Source organism: Pseudophryne corroboree, chromosome 11 (genome assembly GCF_028390025.1).
Source record: "Pseudophryne corroboree isolate aPseCor3 chromosome 11, aPseCor3.hap2, whole genome shotgun sequence".
Lineage (NCBI taxonomy): Eukaryota > Metazoa > Chordata > Amphibia > Anura > Myobatrachidae > Pseudophryne > Pseudophryne corroboree.
This window is the reverse complement of record NC_086454.1, coordinates 51,159,850-51,178,292: the sequence shown is the minus strand read 5'-3', so window position 1 is coordinate 51,178,292 and position 18,443 is coordinate 51,159,850. Positions and strand designations below refer to the sequence as shown.

The window sequence follows — 18,443 nt, the reverse complement described above, 5'->3', positions numbered from 1 at the left end:
CTCAGAAACTGCTAAGAATTTTCTATTCGCCTTTCTGCTAATCTTTCGTTCGCTATTCTGCTAAGCTAAGATACACTCCCAGAGGGCGGCGGCTTAGCCTGTGCAATGCTGCTAAAAGCAGCTAGCGAGCGAACAACTCGGAATCACCCCCCATGTGCCATGTGACTATAGTTAGTCCATGGCAATGTAGAATTAAAAATCATTAATCACAGGTTGAAAAAAAAATATATATAAAAAAAAATGTTTGTCTTTTTTTCCCCTGCACTATTGCTGCTGTAAATTTAATAATTGTAAGCATGTGCATGCAGTGGAGGCTGCCATTTCGTTCTCTGGGGGTAATTCCAAGTTGATCGCAGCAGGAATTTTTTTTAGCAGTTGGGCAAAACCATGTGCACTGCAGGGGAGGCAGAAATAACATGTGCAGATTAAGTTAGATTTGGGTGTGGTGTGTTCAATCTGCAATCTAATTTGCAGTGTAAAAATAAAGCAGCCAGTATTACCCTGCACAGAAATAAAATAACCCACCCAAATCTAACTCTCTCTGCACATGTTATATCTGCCCCAGTGGCAAACGCAGGATTTGCATGGGGGGGTTTCCAGAACTGGGCGGAGCCAATCACGGGGGTGGGGACTGAGGTGACCCAGTATATGCTGGGTCCGTAAAACTAGTGTGTCTGTGTGTGTGTGTGTATATATATATATATATATATATATATATACACATATATATATATTTTAAAATAAAAAGTAACCTTTTTTCTGCGCTATACCACTAGTCTCAAACCACTGAGAAATACCTTCTGTCAGATGAGGTATAAAGAATAGATATGAAAAGGAAAAAGGTTCTAGTGGGAGCCAATACGCCTTTAGAATAACTATGTTTAAAAGTTTTTATTCATACACAAACCGACGACATTTGCGACCTAAACATTCGTCTTTGGTACAAATTACTAAAAATTCAGTAAAATGATATAACAATCTTATATAAACACATATTTCATAGTAAAAAAGAGGAGAAGAACAAGCGCCTATGGTGCAGTAAGTTTTGTATGTGTTGGACAACACTGAAAATGATGTATATAAATGCGTACCAGAGATTTTCTTTAAACCACGTCAAAATAGATAGATGTCAGTCAGGATATTTCTTGCTATCAACACCATCAGAGATTTTCTTTAAACCACGTCAAAATAGATAGATGTCAGTCAGGATATTTCTTGCTATCAACACCATCTAGAAGTCAAAGAAGACGAGATCGCCACATGGCGCAGTATTGCAGGATAGAAGATAATTTCCCCCAAAATAAACCTTATTAGGCGTACCAGATTTTGGATGTATAATCAGCATGAACATCTATCAATTGTGTGTCCAGAGAGATCCCATTCAGTCCAGTACACAGGGTATTTGTGAAATCAGGTCTCCTGAGCAGATGATCAAACTGCCACTAAGCTAAGCTTTATTTTATATTTCTTTTAAAACTTATTTATATTTACATTTGAGTGTTGTTTTATAGCCATTTAATCTAAATAAATTTTCCAGTCTTCCGACTGATTTCACAAATACCCTGTGTACTGGACTGAATGGGATCTCTCTGGACACACAATTGATAGATGTTCATGCTGATTATACATCCAAAATCTGGTACGCCTAATAAGGTTTATTTTGGGGAAAATTATCTTCTATCCTGCAATACTGCGCCATGTGGCGATCTCGTCTTCTTTGACTTCTAGATGGTGTTGATAGCAAGAAATATCCTGACTGACATCTATCTATTTTGACGTGGTTTAAAGAAAATCTCTGATGGTGTTGATAGCAAGAAATATCCTGACTGACATCTATCTATTTTGACGTGGTTTAAAGAAAATCTCTGGTACGCATTTATATACATCATTTTCAGTGTTGTCCAACACATACAAAACTTACTGCACCATAGGCGCTTGTTCTTCTCCTCTTTTTTACTACAGAATCCATGCCATACACCTCTGGTATACTGAGGAACTGAGCTGCCGCCCTGAAGAGCGGAAGGTGCTTAATATAACTTATTCAAAGCTCACGTGACTTTGCTAGGACTTATATAAAACCTATGAAACTTTGCTACTAGCCACTTTGCGGCTATTATACCACCGACTCTACATACACGGATACACGGAAAAAGTTTTTTACCGTGCGGTCGAATCCAGAAGAAGCGCACCAGTCTACACACATCTTCTTTTAAACACATATTTCAGTTGATGTGAGGATTTTACAATCAGGTGATCACAATCAGAATTGTGAAGAGATATATCTCCAACCAGAAATCTGTGGTGAAGGCTTTATGAATCCGAGATCGGATTGGAGGGGGGTTTCTGGGTACTCGGAACCCCCCCTTTGGGTGTGCCACTGCTGCCCCCCCCCCCTGCAGTGCACATGGGCCCTCATTCCGAGTTGTTCGCTCGTTCTTTTTCATCGCATCGCAGTGAAAATCCGCTTAGTACGCATGCGCAAAGTTCGCACTGCGACTGCGCCAAGTAACTTTACTATGAAGAAAGTATTTTTACTCACGGCTTTTTCTTCGCTCCGGCGATCGTAATGTGATTGACAGGAAATGGGTGTTACTGGGCGGAAACACGGCGTTTCAGGGGCGTGTGGCTGAAAACGCTACCGTTTCCGGAAAAAACGCAGGAGTGGCCGGAGAAACGGTGGGAGTGCCTGGGCGAACGCTGGGTGTGTTTGTGACGTCAACCAGGAACGACAAGCACTGAACTGATCGCACAGGCAGAGTAAGTCTGGAGCTACTCTGAAACTGCTAAGTAGTTAGTAATCGCAATATTGCGAATACATCGGTCGCAATTTTAAGAAGCTAAGATTCACTCCCAGTAGGCGGCGGCTTAGCGTGTGTAACTCTGCTAAATTCGCCTTGCGACCGATCAACTCGGAATGAGGGCCATGGTTTTGCCCAACTGCTAAAAAATTTCCTGCTGCGATCAACTTGGAATTACTCCCTCTGAACCAAACAATACCTCCAGTGGGTGTGGCTACAGCCAGAGACCTGCATATTTAGATTCACTTGCCAATTACCTGTATTATCATTTGTTGTATACAGTAATTGGAATAATTTTACTGATTTGCTACAAAAACTCTCAGCCAGCTCTATGAAACTCATTGTCAGAGAATGAATTATTCATATTAAGATGTTAGGTACTGTATATGCAGAGGTGGATTGGCCATAGGTTTTACAGGGAAGATTCCCGGTGGGCCGACGCACCCATGGGGCCTGTTTTGTTTGAGGACATGTGGTCCTTTTTATAGCCATAATGAATAAGATGCAAAATAATTTGCATATATGAAAATTACTTTGCCACTTAGCCTGTGATTTGCAGATGATCTAGTGTATGCTCTGTCTGACTGCTTGGCTGACATATAAGATTAAGTGAATAGTGATTGAGATACGGTTGGTGTAATAAGCAAGAAAATATATCTTTCTAAAGAATGATATAGTTTCATAAATTCTGAAGGTGTATCATATAATGTGCTCATAATATTTAATTTTATTTCTTTTTAACTTCCCCTTGGAAAGTCTTGGGGGGGGGGGAGGGTGCTTTCTGCCATGGCCCATGGCTAGACCTTACACCTCTGGTGCTGCCCATGTGGGGCCACTAGTACAAATTTTTCCAGGGCCGCTTTTTGTTCCCAATCCGCCCCTGTGTATATGTACCGGTAATTGAATACCAATACTAAATATTATTTTATATACTGTCTGTGTGTTTCTTTCAGTGCCACAGAGCTAAACAAAAATGAGATACAGAAGAGGATGTAAATAGAGGGAAATCAATAATGATAGAGTTATTGAGGGGAATTCAATTGTTTGAAAAGTCGGTTGGGTGTCTGTTTTTTCCTATTAAATTTGATTTTTCAAACAATTGAATACCCCCCATTGACATTATAAGAGATGAAAATGCATGAAGTGCATCGGCAAGTCATTGGGAAGATCATGTGACCACTTTCGGGGGGTGAGAAAGCAAACAATATAAATATTATAAAATTATTAAAGATTAAATGCATTTTATTATCCTCCATGTTCTATTTCACATTAACATAATTGCAGCAAATGTCAAGTATTTGAATAAAGATTAACCAAACGTTCTTTACTTTCACATTGGTGTAGTTTTATTGTTCACAGAAATGCCTGGTGCAGTGGTAAAAAATAGTTCCAACACTTTAAATATTTTTTGAATACAAAAGGTCCCACCACCTGGCACTCAGGAGATGCCTCACCTTGGCTGGTGCTCTAGAATACCTCCATAATGTTTCAGGGTTGTTGCATGAACCTGTTTCCACTGTCTCTCTTTAGCCTGGGCTGTCCCAATTAGCGCAGGTGTGGGAGTGGTTTGGGCAGATGTGTGGTTCGGCAGATCTGGCATGTCTTGGGTGGTAGTGCAAGCATTTGTGCCCCGATATTTATTTTTGACATGTTGGGAGGGCAGAGCATAGATCATCTGGGCATTTTGAAGGTTCCCTATTACAATTATCTTGTCACAGTGGAGAATGATTACTAATTGCTTCAGGAATCCACCATTTTGGAGGCCCTACTCATACCGCTTTCAGATTGCAATGGCGTGTCCCACCCAGGAATTGGAAACAGGTCCTTCCCGGGTGGGGCCCGGCATTGGACCCTACACACCACCACCCCGGCCCTCCATCTGGGTGCGGGTATGGAGCCGTGGGCTGGTGTTGAGGCAGCACTGGGAGATGACATCATCTTTGCGCCGCCTCTCCCAATGCAGTGAACGGGTACCGGGTTGCATCAACCCGGGTAACCCGTTCACACTGCACCTGACCCAGTAATAACCCGGGAATAACCCTTCTTATAACCGGGTTGAATTACCGGGTCGGGCGACCTGGGATTTCTGGAGTGACCCTTTCACACTGCACAGCGACCCGTGTCGACCTGGCTATATTCCAGGTCGATACTGGGTTATTTGTGCGGTGTGAAAGGGGTATAAATTACCATAATAGTCCCCACTCTAGACATTTCTATGGAAACATGGCTACTGGCTCCAGCCAATGGTAAAGCAGGGATTTCTCAGTACTAAGACACTTTGGGGGAGATTCAAATGTTTGAAAAGTCAGTTAGGAATCTTTTTTTTTACCTATCTAATATACAGGAAAAAACAAACACCCAACCGACTTTTCAAACATTTGAATTCCACCCTTTGATAAATGAAAAGCCGGGTGCTAATAAATTTATCCTGACTTGATGTGTTCATAGATACCGCAGGACATTAGCATGGTGCTGAATAGACCTAGTGAAGACATATGTGCATCAACAAAGGTACCATGTTCCAACATGCAATTTGAAATAGAATTTCCACCTTGGGAAGACTTTGACTTCAACATGTCCTCCTGCAACTTTTACTATGTGTGTTGATGTTGCTATATAGCATCCTTGTGTTACTTTTTTAGCCATGTACTGTACCTACAGCCTAAATGGACCTCCCCGGTTTGGGGCAAGACGTGCAACTTAATGTATGTTGGTACCTTCATGTGCACATCTACTCCAGTCTTGGGAACTGCCTCTGCAAATTAGAAGTGTACTTGAGTGTGCTAAGATTTCCAACTGGACGGCACACAATACATTCCATTATTAGTGTGAAATGTCAGCCAGTTCACAGCGTATTCAAAGCAGGAGTCCTTTGCAGAGTGGAAATTGTGTGTGTGATAGGGCAAGATTGAAGGATAAAACCATGTCCTGTCATCAGTTATCACGGTCTTATTACCCACTTTGAGAAATACAGGCAGGTACTTATCCATCATGCAATACCATTAGGGAGGCGTCAGATTGGGTGCAAATTTATTCTGCCGCAGGACAACGACCCCAAACATACAGCCAATGTCATTTAGAACTATCTTCAGGGTAAAGAAGAACAAGGAGTCCTGGAAGTGATGACATGGCCCCCCCTGATGTTAACATCATCAAGTCTGTCTCGGATTACATGAAGAGACAGAAGGACTTCACTTACCGCCAAAGAAAATCTGTGGTTAGTTCTCCAAGATGTCTGGAACAACCTCACTGCTGAGTTCCTTCAAAAACTGCAGGTGTTCCTAGAAGAATTGATGCTGTTTTGAAGGCAAAGGGTGGTCACACCAAATATTGATTTGATTTAGATTTCTCTTCTGTTCATTTACTTTGCATTTTGTCGATTGATAACCATAACTTATTTACACTTCTATTTTTGAAAGCGTTCTAACTTTGCAGCATTTTTTTCCACACCTGCCTAAAACTTTTGCACAATACTGTACATGCCATATCTTAAGTCTTACTCAAGATATATCTTTTTAACTACTATAATATTTAAATGAAAGACAACATAATCGCTAAACACATAATTGAATCTATATTCCCTTAGCCGTCGGGACCCGGATTTGGGGCTGGATGTAATGCCGGCCGAGTTCGGCGGCAGATCGGGGTGCCGGCCGAACTCGGATGTTGTTTTTAAAGGGGCAATCACTTACAAGGCATGGATTTGCCTTGTAAGTGATCGCCTCTTTCAAAAATTGTCTGAGTATGGCCAGCATCACGCACGGCCACCGAACTTAGGTGGCACTACATTACGCCCATGATGTCAGGTGAGGGCGGAAGTGCTTTTATATTTTTTTTTATTCTCAAATCTAGTTTTTTTTGTAGCTTATTTGTGTTATTTGGTCTCCATCGGACCCTTGCTGGCTCGCTTCGTTCACCACACTACGGGCTCAAGGGCCCATTTATCATAGACTGCATATTCAGTGCGATCTGGGCGTGATCTTATCGCCCAGGATCGCATTGCAATATGAGATCACATCAAGCGGATCAATTAATCAGCAGGGACAATGGCTCTGATGTGCTGTGACAGCTGCAGGGTGTGGCATGCGCGGTCAGCGTGCCTGCACTTACACAGCGCCCACTTTCAGGGAGGGTTCCATTAGTAGGCTCTGCCGTCTTCTAATGTAGAAGTAGCCCATAGGCTACAATGGGTTACCGCCATACAGCCGTAAATAATATGCAATGAATAATAAATAGGCTCTATAGTTGCTTTCTCCGAGTATGGGTCATAGAGTCGACATGCATTAGGTCGAAAGTAATTAGGTCGACCACCACTGGTCGACAGTGACTAGGTCGACACCTAAAATATGTCGACACTGTCAGTAGGTCGACATGAACAAGGTTGACATGGAAAAAAGTGTCATGGTGTAATTTTCATCGTAACGTGACGGGGAACCCCAATTAGTGCACCGTGTCCCCTCGCTTTGGGCAAGGTGCCTCGCTGCGCTCGGCACAGTTTACTATTCCCGATCGTAGTCCACGTGGATCGTAAAGTAAGAAAAAGTTCCAAGAATGAAAAAAAAAAGAAGTGAAAAACGCATGTCGACCCTTTTCCATATCGACCGAATGCATGTCTGCCAATAGTGGTCGACCTAATGACTGTCGACCTAAGTATGGTCGACCTAATGACCGTCTCCCCTTTCCCCAATAGAAGATAAAGTTGACCCAGTGCTTGATGGGAAAGGTCCTTTCGGCGAAGGCAATCTAAGCGCCACCCAAAGCATGATCAGTTGGCAGCAGATGGTAGTGTTGTCAAAGTTAACTAAACTTCATTTCCCTGTTGATAAAGCTTTCAGAATACAAACAAAGGTTTAGTCGGGAGATGTAGTTCACAGTGTGCTTCGCTGAACGAGTCAGCGTATACCCTTGAACTACATCTCCCGGCGTGCCCCGCGCCATGCTATACCGCGCACCCGGCAGCCTGTGTACAGTGTTCTACTACTGTCAGAGTCAGAGCAGGGATCATTGCCAGGACGGCACTGTGGTCCCTGGGTGCTGGCTGTCTGCTGTGAGGGATATAGCCTGGTCGGGCGGGATGGAGTCGGAGCCCCTGTTGCCCCCTCTTGACAGGAGCTGGTGTGCGGACCCGGACTTCAGCAGCTCCCTGGAGAGGGACCCCAAATCCAGAACCGGCTCCTACTGCTCCACTGCCAGTGCTGCTGCTGCCCTGGGGCACGGGGGGCTGCCCAGGAGGAGCTCCAAACTAGAGGCGTCTAATGGTGAGAGGAATAATAATGTGACATATTGCCCCCAATGACTTTACTGCCAGTAATAACAATACATATATAAAATAATTATGATAGTTTAGGCTTTGTCTTTACCGGCATGGTTGCGGAATGCCGACTGATCCCGGTGAGTGTTCTAAGACTAACCCTAACCCCGCCCCCGCAGCCTGACCCTCCCCCTACTGCCTAACCGTAACTCCAGTATTTACCGTCAGGATTGTAACCTCCGGAATTCCGCTGTTGGGATTCTGACTGCATCCCGGGATCCTGACTGCATCCCGTCTTTACCACAGCCATGTATTTTAATTTTTTTATTGTGTCTCAACGTTCCTTGCAGCGGTCTTCATCATTTTACACTTTCTTACTTGAAATTTCGTCATTTGCTGAATGTGTGTTCAATTGTTTTCTGGGACAGGTTGTTTTAATGGAAAAAGTAGGAAAAGCAGAGTATGATCGCACTTTGAAATGGTTTACGTTAACAAAGAGCGTAATATGACTTGTCGACCGTTATATCCCGGTGATATGTCAAGAAACCGCCCCTGGCGGTCCAGTGCTCTTTTAGTACACACTAGGTGATTAATCACATGATATCTGAACTGGATCGTAACAATGTATCGGCCACATTGCTCTATGTGTAACCGTGACCGCGCGCTCCCGGGGTGGCTGTCTGGCGTGCTGCATGACCAATGAGCCAACCCAGGGAACGACGGCATGCGTTTTAAATGCGTCGAGCAACGATACATCGCGCCATCGTCCTTTGCATCGTTCAGTGTGTACGGACGGTGCGATGTATCGCACCATCGCTGGGTACACACATTGTTTAGATTGCACCCAGCATAACCATCTTTCAACAGTGGCTCCAGCATCTCTTTCTGGGCCACGGTGACGTGTGTTGTTGCAGCGGTCCGGTGACTATTTCTCCTCCTAACCCCCCCACCTGGTACCTAACCCTATCGACATTTCAGATGTTGACCTTGTGAATCCGTCGACAGTTTGAGGATGTCGGATGTGCCTGTTGTTAGTTTAAATCATGTTGACATTGTGGTTACTGTCGACCATTCTACTGGATATCACTGGCAAAGGCTGTTCTACAGCTTCATGGAAAGAGTCCTCTCAGTGCTAACCAGGACTATGGAGTCAGAGACAACGTTGGGTGGAGTCGGTAGAAATGTACCGACTCTAGCTTCAACATAAAAATGTATAATAATATATCGATATCGGCGATCACAAGCAGGGGACAGCTTTATATGATGATCATGTTCCGTTAGTTTTAATTTAAAATATTCTTTATTATTAAAGGTGTATATTTTAAAAACCCATAGTTTGCATATTTACATACCTCCCAACATGACCCTATCCAGGAGGGACAGAATGCTCTGCTTCTGGACTTTCCTCTTAATGTATGATTGCCAGCACCTGTTTTGAACAGGTTAATGGATAATAAAGGTGTTTCAGCACAGGTGCTGGCAATGATACAGAAAGAGGTAAATCCAGGACTGGAGCATTCTGTCCCTCCTAGACAGGGTCATGTTGGGAGGTATGTATTTACTTAATCAAAGTTATTTAATTAAAAGAACGTTTATTTAACTATATTATGTTCAGTCAATCTAAATAGCCTGATTTATGTGGTGGTGATGACAATGCCTTGTGCTACCATTTTACTACAGTAAATTTGGTTTTTATAATATACATTGGCCGTTCATGACGGAGTCGGACAGTAGTAAAATATCGGAGGTTTTGGTGTTCCGAGTCCACAGCCCTTGTGCTATCCGAGATTTGCTCATTAATGTAGGAAAACAAACAAATCCATGGTGCTAAATATAATCACCTATTATGCTCGGTTAATTAAAATCCTCTAATTTGTTAAGCAGCTTCCAGTGACACCAATGTAGTGTCGAGAAATTTAAAACAAAAAATAATATAAGACATTGAAAATATCAAAAGGAGCGCTGGTAGTGGTTAAATTAATCATTTATTAGTTACACCTAAAAGGATAGAACCAGTAAAATCAACACAACATAGTACAATATAAAAGTTGACCCATATAACAATGCAATATTATAGCACACACATACTGTAAATTTCTCTGGGTGACCTGTTATATTGCACTTTAGATAAAACTGTCCTTGAATTATCCTTTGTGGTGACTTAAAGGTTATGAAAACTTTAGCAGGTGCACAGTAACAGTTAAAAATTATGTCCAGAGTAGTAGTGAACCCAAATTATACTCACCTCCTTTGATCATGTCTCTCCTAATTCAAAACTTTTTAACTAAAGTGCAATACAATAGGTCACCCAGAGACATTTACAGTATGTGTGTGCTATAATATTGCATGTTATATGTGTCAACTTTTATATTGTACTGTGTTGTGTTGATTTCTCTATCGTCCTAGTGGATGCTGGGGTTCCTGAAAGGACCATGGGGAATAGCGGCTCCGCAGGAGACAGGGCACAAAAAGTAAAGCTTTAGGATCAGGTGGTGTGCACTGGCTCCTCCCCCTATGACCCTCCTCCAAGCCTCAGTTAGGTTTTTGTGCCCGGCCGAGAAGGGTGCAATCTAGGTGGCTCTCCTAAAGAGCTGCTTAGAAAAGTTTAGCTTAGGTTTTTTATTTTACAGTGAGTCCTGCTGGCAACAGGATCACTGCATCGAGGGACTTAGGGGAGAAGAAGTGAACTCACCTGCGTGCAGGATGGATTGGCTTCTTTGGCTACTGGACATTAGCTCCAGAGGGACGATCACGGGTACAGCCTGGATGGTCACCGGAGCCTCGCCGCCGGCCCCCTTGCAGATGCTGAAAAGAGAAGAAGGTCCAGAATCGGCGGCAGAAGACTCCTCAGTCTTCTTAAGGTAGCGCACAGCACTGCAGCTGTGCGCCATTGCTCTCAGCACACTTCACACGGCAGTCACTGAGGGTGCAGGGCGCTGGGGGGGGGGCGCCCTGGGCAGCAATGAAAATCCTTTTTTTGGCAAAAAATACCTCACATATAGCCTCCGGGGCTATATGGAGATATTTAACCCCTGCCAGAATCCATTTTTAAGCGGGAGACGAGCCCGCCGAAAAGGGGGCGGGGCCTATCTCCTCAGCACACAGCGCCATTTCCTCACACAGTTCCGCTGGTCAGGAAGGCTCCCAGGCTCTCCCCTGCACTGCACTACAGAAACAGGGTTAAATCAAGAGAGGGGGGGCAAAATTTGGCGAAATTGTGATTTTATAAAAGCAGCTATAAGGGAGCACTTATTATAAGGCTATCCCTGTAAAATATAGCGCTTTGGTGTGTGCTGGCAAACTCTCCCTCTGTCTCCCCAAGGGGCTAGTGGGGTCCTGTCCTCTATCAGAGCATTCCCTGTGTGTGTGTGCTATATGTCGGTACGTGTGTGTCGACATGTATGAGGACGATGTTGGTGAGGAGGCGGAGCAAATTGCCTGTAATGGTGATGTCACTCTCTAGGGAGTCGACACCGGAATGGATGGCTTATTTATGGAAATTACGTGACAATGTCAACACGCTGCAAGCCGGTTGACGACATGAGAGGGCCGGCGAACAAATTAGTATCTGTCCAGGCGTCTCAAACACCGTCAGGGGCTGTAAAATGCCCATTTACCTCAGTCGGTCGACACAGACCCAGACACGGACACTGATTTCAGTGTCGACGGTGAAGAAACAAACGTATTTTCTTATAGGGCCACACGTTAAGGGCAATGAAGGAGGTGTTACATATTTCTGATACTCCAAGTACCACAAAAAAGGGTATTATGTGTGAGGTGAAAAAACTACCTGTAGTTTTTCCTGAATCAGATAAATTAAATGAAGTGTGTGATGATGCGTGGGTTTCCCCCGATAGAAAATTATTGGCGGTATACCCTTTCCCGCCAGAAGTTAAGGCGCGGTGGGAAACACCCCTCAGGGTGGATAAGGCGCTCACACGCTTATCAGAACAAGTGGCGGTACCATCTACGGATAGGGCCGTACTTAAGGAGCCAGCTGATAGGAGGCTGAAAAATATCCTAAAAAGTATACACACACATGCTGGTGTTATACTGCGACCAGCGATCGCCTCAGCCTGGATGTGCAGAGCTGAGGTGGCTTGGTCGGATTCCCTGACTAAAAATATTGATACCTTTGACAGGGACAGTATTTTATTGACTATAGAGCATTTAAAGGATGCATTTCTATATATGCGAGATGCGCAGAGGGATTTCTCTATCGTCCTAGTGGATGCTGGGGTTCCTGAAAGGACCATGGGGAATAGCGGCTCCGCAGGAGACAGGGCACAAAAAGTAAAGCTTTAGGATCAGGTGGTGTGCACTGGCTCCTCCCCCTATGACCCTCCTCCAAGCCTCAGTTAGATTTTTGTGCCCGGCCGAGAAGGGTGCAATCTAGGTGGCTCTCCTAAAGAGCTGCTTAGAAAAGTTTAGCTTAGGTTTTTTATTTTACAGTGAGTCCTGCTGGCAACAGGATCACTGCAACGAGGGACTTAGGGGAGAAGAAGTGAACTCACCTGCGTGCAGGATGGATTGGCTTCTTGGCTACTGGACATTAGCTCCAGAGGGACGATCACAGGTACAGCCTGGATGGTCACCGGAGCCTCGCCGCCGGCCCCCTTGCAGATGCTGAAACGAGAAGAGGTCCAGAATCGGCGGCAGAAGACTCCTCAGTCTTCTTAAGGTAGCGCACAGCACTGCAGCTGTGCGCCATTTTCCTCTCAGCACACTTCACACGGCAGTCACTGAGGGTGCTGGGAGGGGGGCGCCCTGGGAGGCAAATGAAAACCTTTTTTGGCTAAAAATACCTCACATATAGCCTCCGGGGGCTATATGGAGATATTTAACCCCTGCCAGAATCCGTTAAGAGCGGGAGACGAGGCCGCCGAAAAAGGGGCGGGGCCTATCTCCTCAGCACACAGCGCCATTTTCCCTCACAGAAAGGCTGGAGGGAAGGCTCCCAGGCTCTCCCCTGCACTGCACTACAGAAACAGGGTTAAAACAGAGAGGGGGGGCACTAATTTGGCGTTAGAAATATATAAAAGATGCTATAAGGGAAAACACTTATATAAGGTTGTCCCTATATAATTATAGCGTTTTTGGTGTGTGCTGGCAAACTCTCCCTCTGTCTCTCCAAAGGGCTAGTGGGTCCTGTCCTCTATCAGAGCATTCCCTGTGTGTGTGCTGTGTGTCGGTACGTGTGTGTCGACATGTATGAGGACGATGTTGGTGAGGAGGCGGAGCAATTGCCTGTAATGGTGATGTCACTCTCTAGGGAGTCGACACCGGAATGGATGGCTTATTTAGGGAATTACGTGATAATGTCAACACGCTGCAAGGTCGGTTGACGACATGAGACGGCCGACAAACAAATAGTACCGGTCCAGACGTCTCAGAAACACCGTCAGGGGTTTTAAAACGCCCGTTTACTTTAGTCGGTCGACACAGACACGGACACTGAATCCAGTGTCGACGGTGATTAAACAAACGTATTCCTTATTAGGGCCACACGTTAAGGGCAATGAAGGAGGTGTTACATATTTCTGATACTACAAGTACCACAAAAGAGGGTATTATGTGGGATGTGAAAAAACTACCGTAGTTTTTCCTGAATCAGATAAATTAAATGAAGTGTGTGATGATGCGTGGGTTCCCCCCGATAGAAAATATGGGCGGTATACCCTTTCCCGCCAGAAGTTAGGGCGCGTTGGGAAACACCCCTTAGGGTGGATAAGGCGCTCACACGCTTATCAGAACAAGTGGCGGTACCGTCTATAGATAGGGCCGTCCTCAAGGAGCCAGCTGACAGGAGGCTGGAAAAATATCATAAAAAGTATATACACACATACTGGTGTTATACTGCGACCAGCGATCGCCTCAGCCTGGATGTGCAGAGCTGGGGTGGCTTGGTCGGATTCCCTGACTAAAAATATTGATACCCTTGACAGGGACAGTATTTTATTGACTATAGAGCATTTAAAGGATGTATTTCTATATATGCGAGATGCACAGAGGGATATTTGCACTCTGGCATCAAGAGTAAGTGCGATGTCCATATCTGCCAGAAGATGTTTATGGACACGACAGTGGTCAGGTGATGCAGATTCCAAACGGCACAAAGGTGTATTGCCGTATAAAGGAAGAGGAGTTATTTGGGGTCGGTCCATCGGACCTGGTGGCCAGGGCAACTGCTGGAAAATCCACCGTTTTTACCCTAAGTCACATCTCTGCAGAAAAAGACACCGTCTTTTCAGCTTCAGTCCTTTCGTCCCTATAAGAGTCATATCTGCCCAGGGATAGAGGAAAGGGAAGAAGACTGCAGCAGGCAGCCCATTCCCAGGAACAGAAGCGTTCCACCGCTTCTGACAAGCTCTCAGCATGACGCTGAGACCGTACAGGACCCCTGGATCCTACAAGTAGTATTCCAGGGGTACAGTTTGGAATGTCGAGACGTTTCCCCTGCGCAGGCTCCTGAAGTCTGCTTTACCAAGGTCTCCCTCCGACAAGGAGGCAGTATGGGAAAAAAAAAAATTCACGAGCTGTATTCCCAGCAGGTGATAATTAAATTACCCCTCCTACAACAAGAAAAGGGGTATTATTCCACACTATATTGTGGTACTGAAGCCAGAAGGCTAGGTGAGACCTATTCTAAATCTAAAAAAATTTTGAACACTTACAAAGGTTCAAATCAAGATGGAGTCACTCAGAGCAGTGATAACGAACCGGGAAGAAGGGGACTATCTGGTGTCCCGAGACATCAGGGATGCTTACCTCCATGTCCCAAATTTGCCCTTATCACTAAGGGTACCTCAGGTTCGTGGTACAGAACTGTCACTATCAGTTTCTGACGCTGCCGTTTGGATTGTCTACGGCACCCCGGGTCTTTACCAAGGTAATGGCCGAAATGATGGTTCTTCTTCGAAGAAAAGGCGTCTTAATTATCCCTTACTTGGACGATCTCCTGATAAGGGCAAAGTCCAGGAAACAGTTGGAGGTCGGAGTAGCACTATCTCGGATACTGTTACAACAGCAGGGGTGGATTCTAAATATTCCAAAATCGCAGCTGATCCCGACAACAAGTCTCCTGTGCTTAGGGATGATTCTGGACACAGTCCAGAAAAAGGTGTTTCTCCCGGAAGAGAAAGCCAGGGAGTTATCCGAGCTAGTCAGGAACCTCCTAAAATCAGTGCATCATTGCACAAGGACCATGGTAAAAAAATGGTGACTTCCTTCGAAGCAATTCCAGTCGGCAGATTTCATGCAAGAACTTTTCAGTGGGATCTGCTAGACAAATGGTCCGGATCGCATCTTCAGATGCATCAGCGGATAACCCTATATCCAAGGACAAGGGTGTCTCTCCTGTGGTGGTTACAGAGTGCTCATCTTCTAGAGGGCCGCAGATTCGGCATTCAGTTTTGGATGTTGGTGACCACGGAGGCCAGCCCGAGAGGCTGGGGAGCAGTCACACAAGGAAAAAATTTCCAGGGAGTGTGATCAAGTCTGGAGATTTTTCTCCACATAAATATAGCTAAGGGTAAATTTATAATGCTCTAAGCTTAGCAAGACCTCTGCTTCAAGGTCAGCCGGTATTGATCCAGTGGGATAAAACATCACGGCAGTCGCCCACGTAAATAGACAGGGCGGCACAAGAAGCAGGAGGGCAGTGGCAAAAACTGCAAGGACTTTTCGCTGGGCGGAAAATCATGTGATAGCACTGTCAGCAGTGTTTCATTCCGGGAATGGAAACTGGGAAGCAGACTTCCTCAGTAGGCACGACCTCCACCCGGCAGAGTGGGAACTTCATGGGAAAGTTTCCACATAATTGTAAACCGTTGGGAATTACCAAAGGTGGACATGATGGCGTCCCGTCTGAACAAAAAACGGGACAGGTATTGCGCCAGGTTAAGAGACCCTCAGGCAATAGCTGTGGACGTTCTGGTAACACCGTGGGTGTACCAGTCGGTGTATGTGTTCCATCCTCTGCTTTTCATACCTAAGGTACTGAGAATTATAAGACGTAGAGGAGTAAGAACTATACTCATGGCTCCGGATTGGCCAAGAAGGACTTGGTACCCGGAACTTCAAGAGATGCTCACAGAGGACTCATGGTCTCTGCCGCTAAGAAGGGACTTGTTTCAGCAAGTACCATGTCTGTTCCAAGACTTACCGCAGCTGCGTTTGACGGCATGGCGGTGGAACGCCGGATCCTAAGGGAAAAGGCATTCAGGAAGAGGTCATTCCTACCCTGGTCAAAGCCAGAAAGGAGGTGACCGCACAACATTATCACCACATGTGGCGAAAATATGTTGCGTGGTGTGAGGCCAGGAAGGCCCCACGAAGAAATTTCAACTCGGTCGATTCCTGCATTTCTTGCAAACAGGAGTGTCTATGGGCCTCAAATTGGGGTCCATTAAGGTTCAAATTTCGGCCCTGTCGATTTTTCTTCCAGAAAGAATTGGCTTCAGTTCCTGAAGTCCAGAAGTTTGTCAAGGGAGTATTGCATATACAACCCCCTTTTGTGCCTCCAGTGGCACTGTGGGATCTCAACGTAGTTCTGGGATTCCTCAAAACACATTGGTTTAAAACCAGTCAAATCTGTGGATTTGAAGCATCTCACATGAAAAGTGACCATGCTCTTGGCCCTGGCCTGGACCAGGCGAGTGTCAAATTGGTGGTTTTTTCTCAAAAAAGCCATATCTGTTTGTCCATTCGGACAGGGCAGAGCTGCGGACTCGTCCCCAGTTCTCTCCCTAAGGTGGTGTCAGTGTTTCACCTGAACCAGCTTATTGTGGTGCCTTGCACCTACTAGGGACTTGGAGGACTCCAAGTTGCTAGATGTTGTCAGGGCCCTGAAAATATGTTTCCAGGACGGCTGGAGTCAGGAAAACTGACTTGCTGTTATCCTGTATGCACCCAAAGAACTGGGTGCTCTTGCTTCTAAGCAGACTATTGCTAGTTGGATGTGTAATACAATTCAGCTTGCACATTCTGTGGCAGGCCTGCCACAGCCAAAATATGTAAATGCCCATTCCACAAGGAAGGTGGGCTCATCTTGGGCGGCTGCCCGAGGGGTCTCGGCTTTACAACTTTGCCGAGCGGCTATTTAGTCAGGGGCAAACACGTTTGTAAAATCCTACAAATTTGATACCCTGGCTAAGGAGGACCTGGAGTTCTCTCATTCGGTGCTGCAGAGTCATCCGCACTCTCCCGCCCGTTTGGGAGCTTTGGTATTATCCCCATGGTCCTTTCAGGAACCCCAGCATCCACTAGGACGATAGAGAAAATAAGAATTTACTTACCGATAATTCTATTTCTCGGAGTCCGTAGTGGATGCTGGGCGCCCATCCCAAGTGCGGATTATCTGCATTACTTGTACATAGTTACAAAAATCGGGTTATTATTGTTGTGAGCCATCTTTTCAGAGGCTCCGCTGTTATCATACTGTTAACTGGGTTCAGATCACAGGTTGTACAGTGTGATTGGTGTGGCTGGTATGAGTCTTACCCGGGATTCATAAATCCTACCTTATTGTGTACGCTCGTCCGGGCACAGTACCTAACTGAGGCTTGGAGGAGGGTCATAGGGGGAGGAGCCAGTGCACACCACCTGATCCTAAAGCTTTACTTTTTGTGCCCTGTCTCCTGCGGAGCCGCTATTCCCCATGGTCCTTTCAGGAACCCCAGCATCCACTACGGACTCCGAGAAATAGAATTATCGGTAAGTAAATTCTTATTATTTGCACTCTGGCATCAAGAGTAAATGCGATGTCCATTTCTGCAAGAAGATGTTTATGGACACGACAGTGGTCAGGTGATGCAGATTCCAAACGGCACAAAGATGTATTGCCGTATAAAGGGGAGGAGTTATTTGGGGTCGGTCCATGGGACCTGGTGGCCAGGGCAACTGCTGGAAAATCCACCGTTTTTTACCCTAAGTCACATCTCTGCAGAAAAAGACACCGTCTTTTCAGCCTCAGTCCTTTCGTCCCTATAAGAGTCATATCTGCCCAGGGATAGAGGAAAGGGAAGAAGACTGCAGCAGGCAGCCCATTCCCAGGAACAGAAGCCCTCCACCGCTTCTACCAAGTTCTCAGCATGACGCTGGGACCGTACAGGACCCCTGGATCCTACAAGTAGTTTCCAAGGGGTACAGATTGGAATGTCGAGAGGTTTCCCCCCTCGCAGGTTCCTGTAGTCTGCTGTATCTCCCTCCGACAGGGAGGCAGTATTGAAAACAATTCACAAGCTGTATTCCCAGCAGGTGATAATAAATTTACCCCTCCGACAACAAGGAAAGGGGTATTACTCCACACTATATGGTGGTACTGAAGGCTAGGTGAGACCTATTCTAAATCTGAAAAAATTGAACACTTACAAGGGTTCAAATCCAGATGGAGT

The 18,443-nt window shown here is 45.4% G+C and overlaps 2 protein-coding genes across 3 annotated transcripts in view; one reads left to right on the top strand and one right to left on the bottom strand.

The window, feature by feature from the left end:
- The window catches only part of LOC134968725 (embryonic protein UVS.2-like), a 127,295-nt gene extending 117,834 nt beyond the window's left edge, over positions 1-9,461 (bottom strand). Inside the window, exon 1 of one of the 2 annotated variants that reach the window (XM_063944226.1) lies at positions 9,402-9,461. In XM_063944226.1, coding sequence (XP_063800296.1) covers positions 9,402-9,411 — 10 coding nt within the window. In that variant the 5' untranslated portion in view covers positions 9,412-9,461. Of the gene's footprint in view, positions 1-5,997; positions 6,082-9,401 lie in introns of those variants that run through there. The other variant, XM_063944228.1, reaches the window with a different exon arrangement.
- The window catches only part of TPCN2 (two pore segment channel 2), a 118,950-nt gene continuing 108,228 nt past the window's right edge, over positions 7,722-18,443 (top strand). Inside the window, exon 1 of the mRNA XM_063944225.1 lies at positions 7,722-8,056. Coding sequence (XP_063800295.1) covers positions 7,735-8,056 — 322 coding nt within the window. The 5' untranslated portion in view covers positions 7,722-7,734. The remainder of the gene's footprint in view (positions 8,057-18,443) is intronic.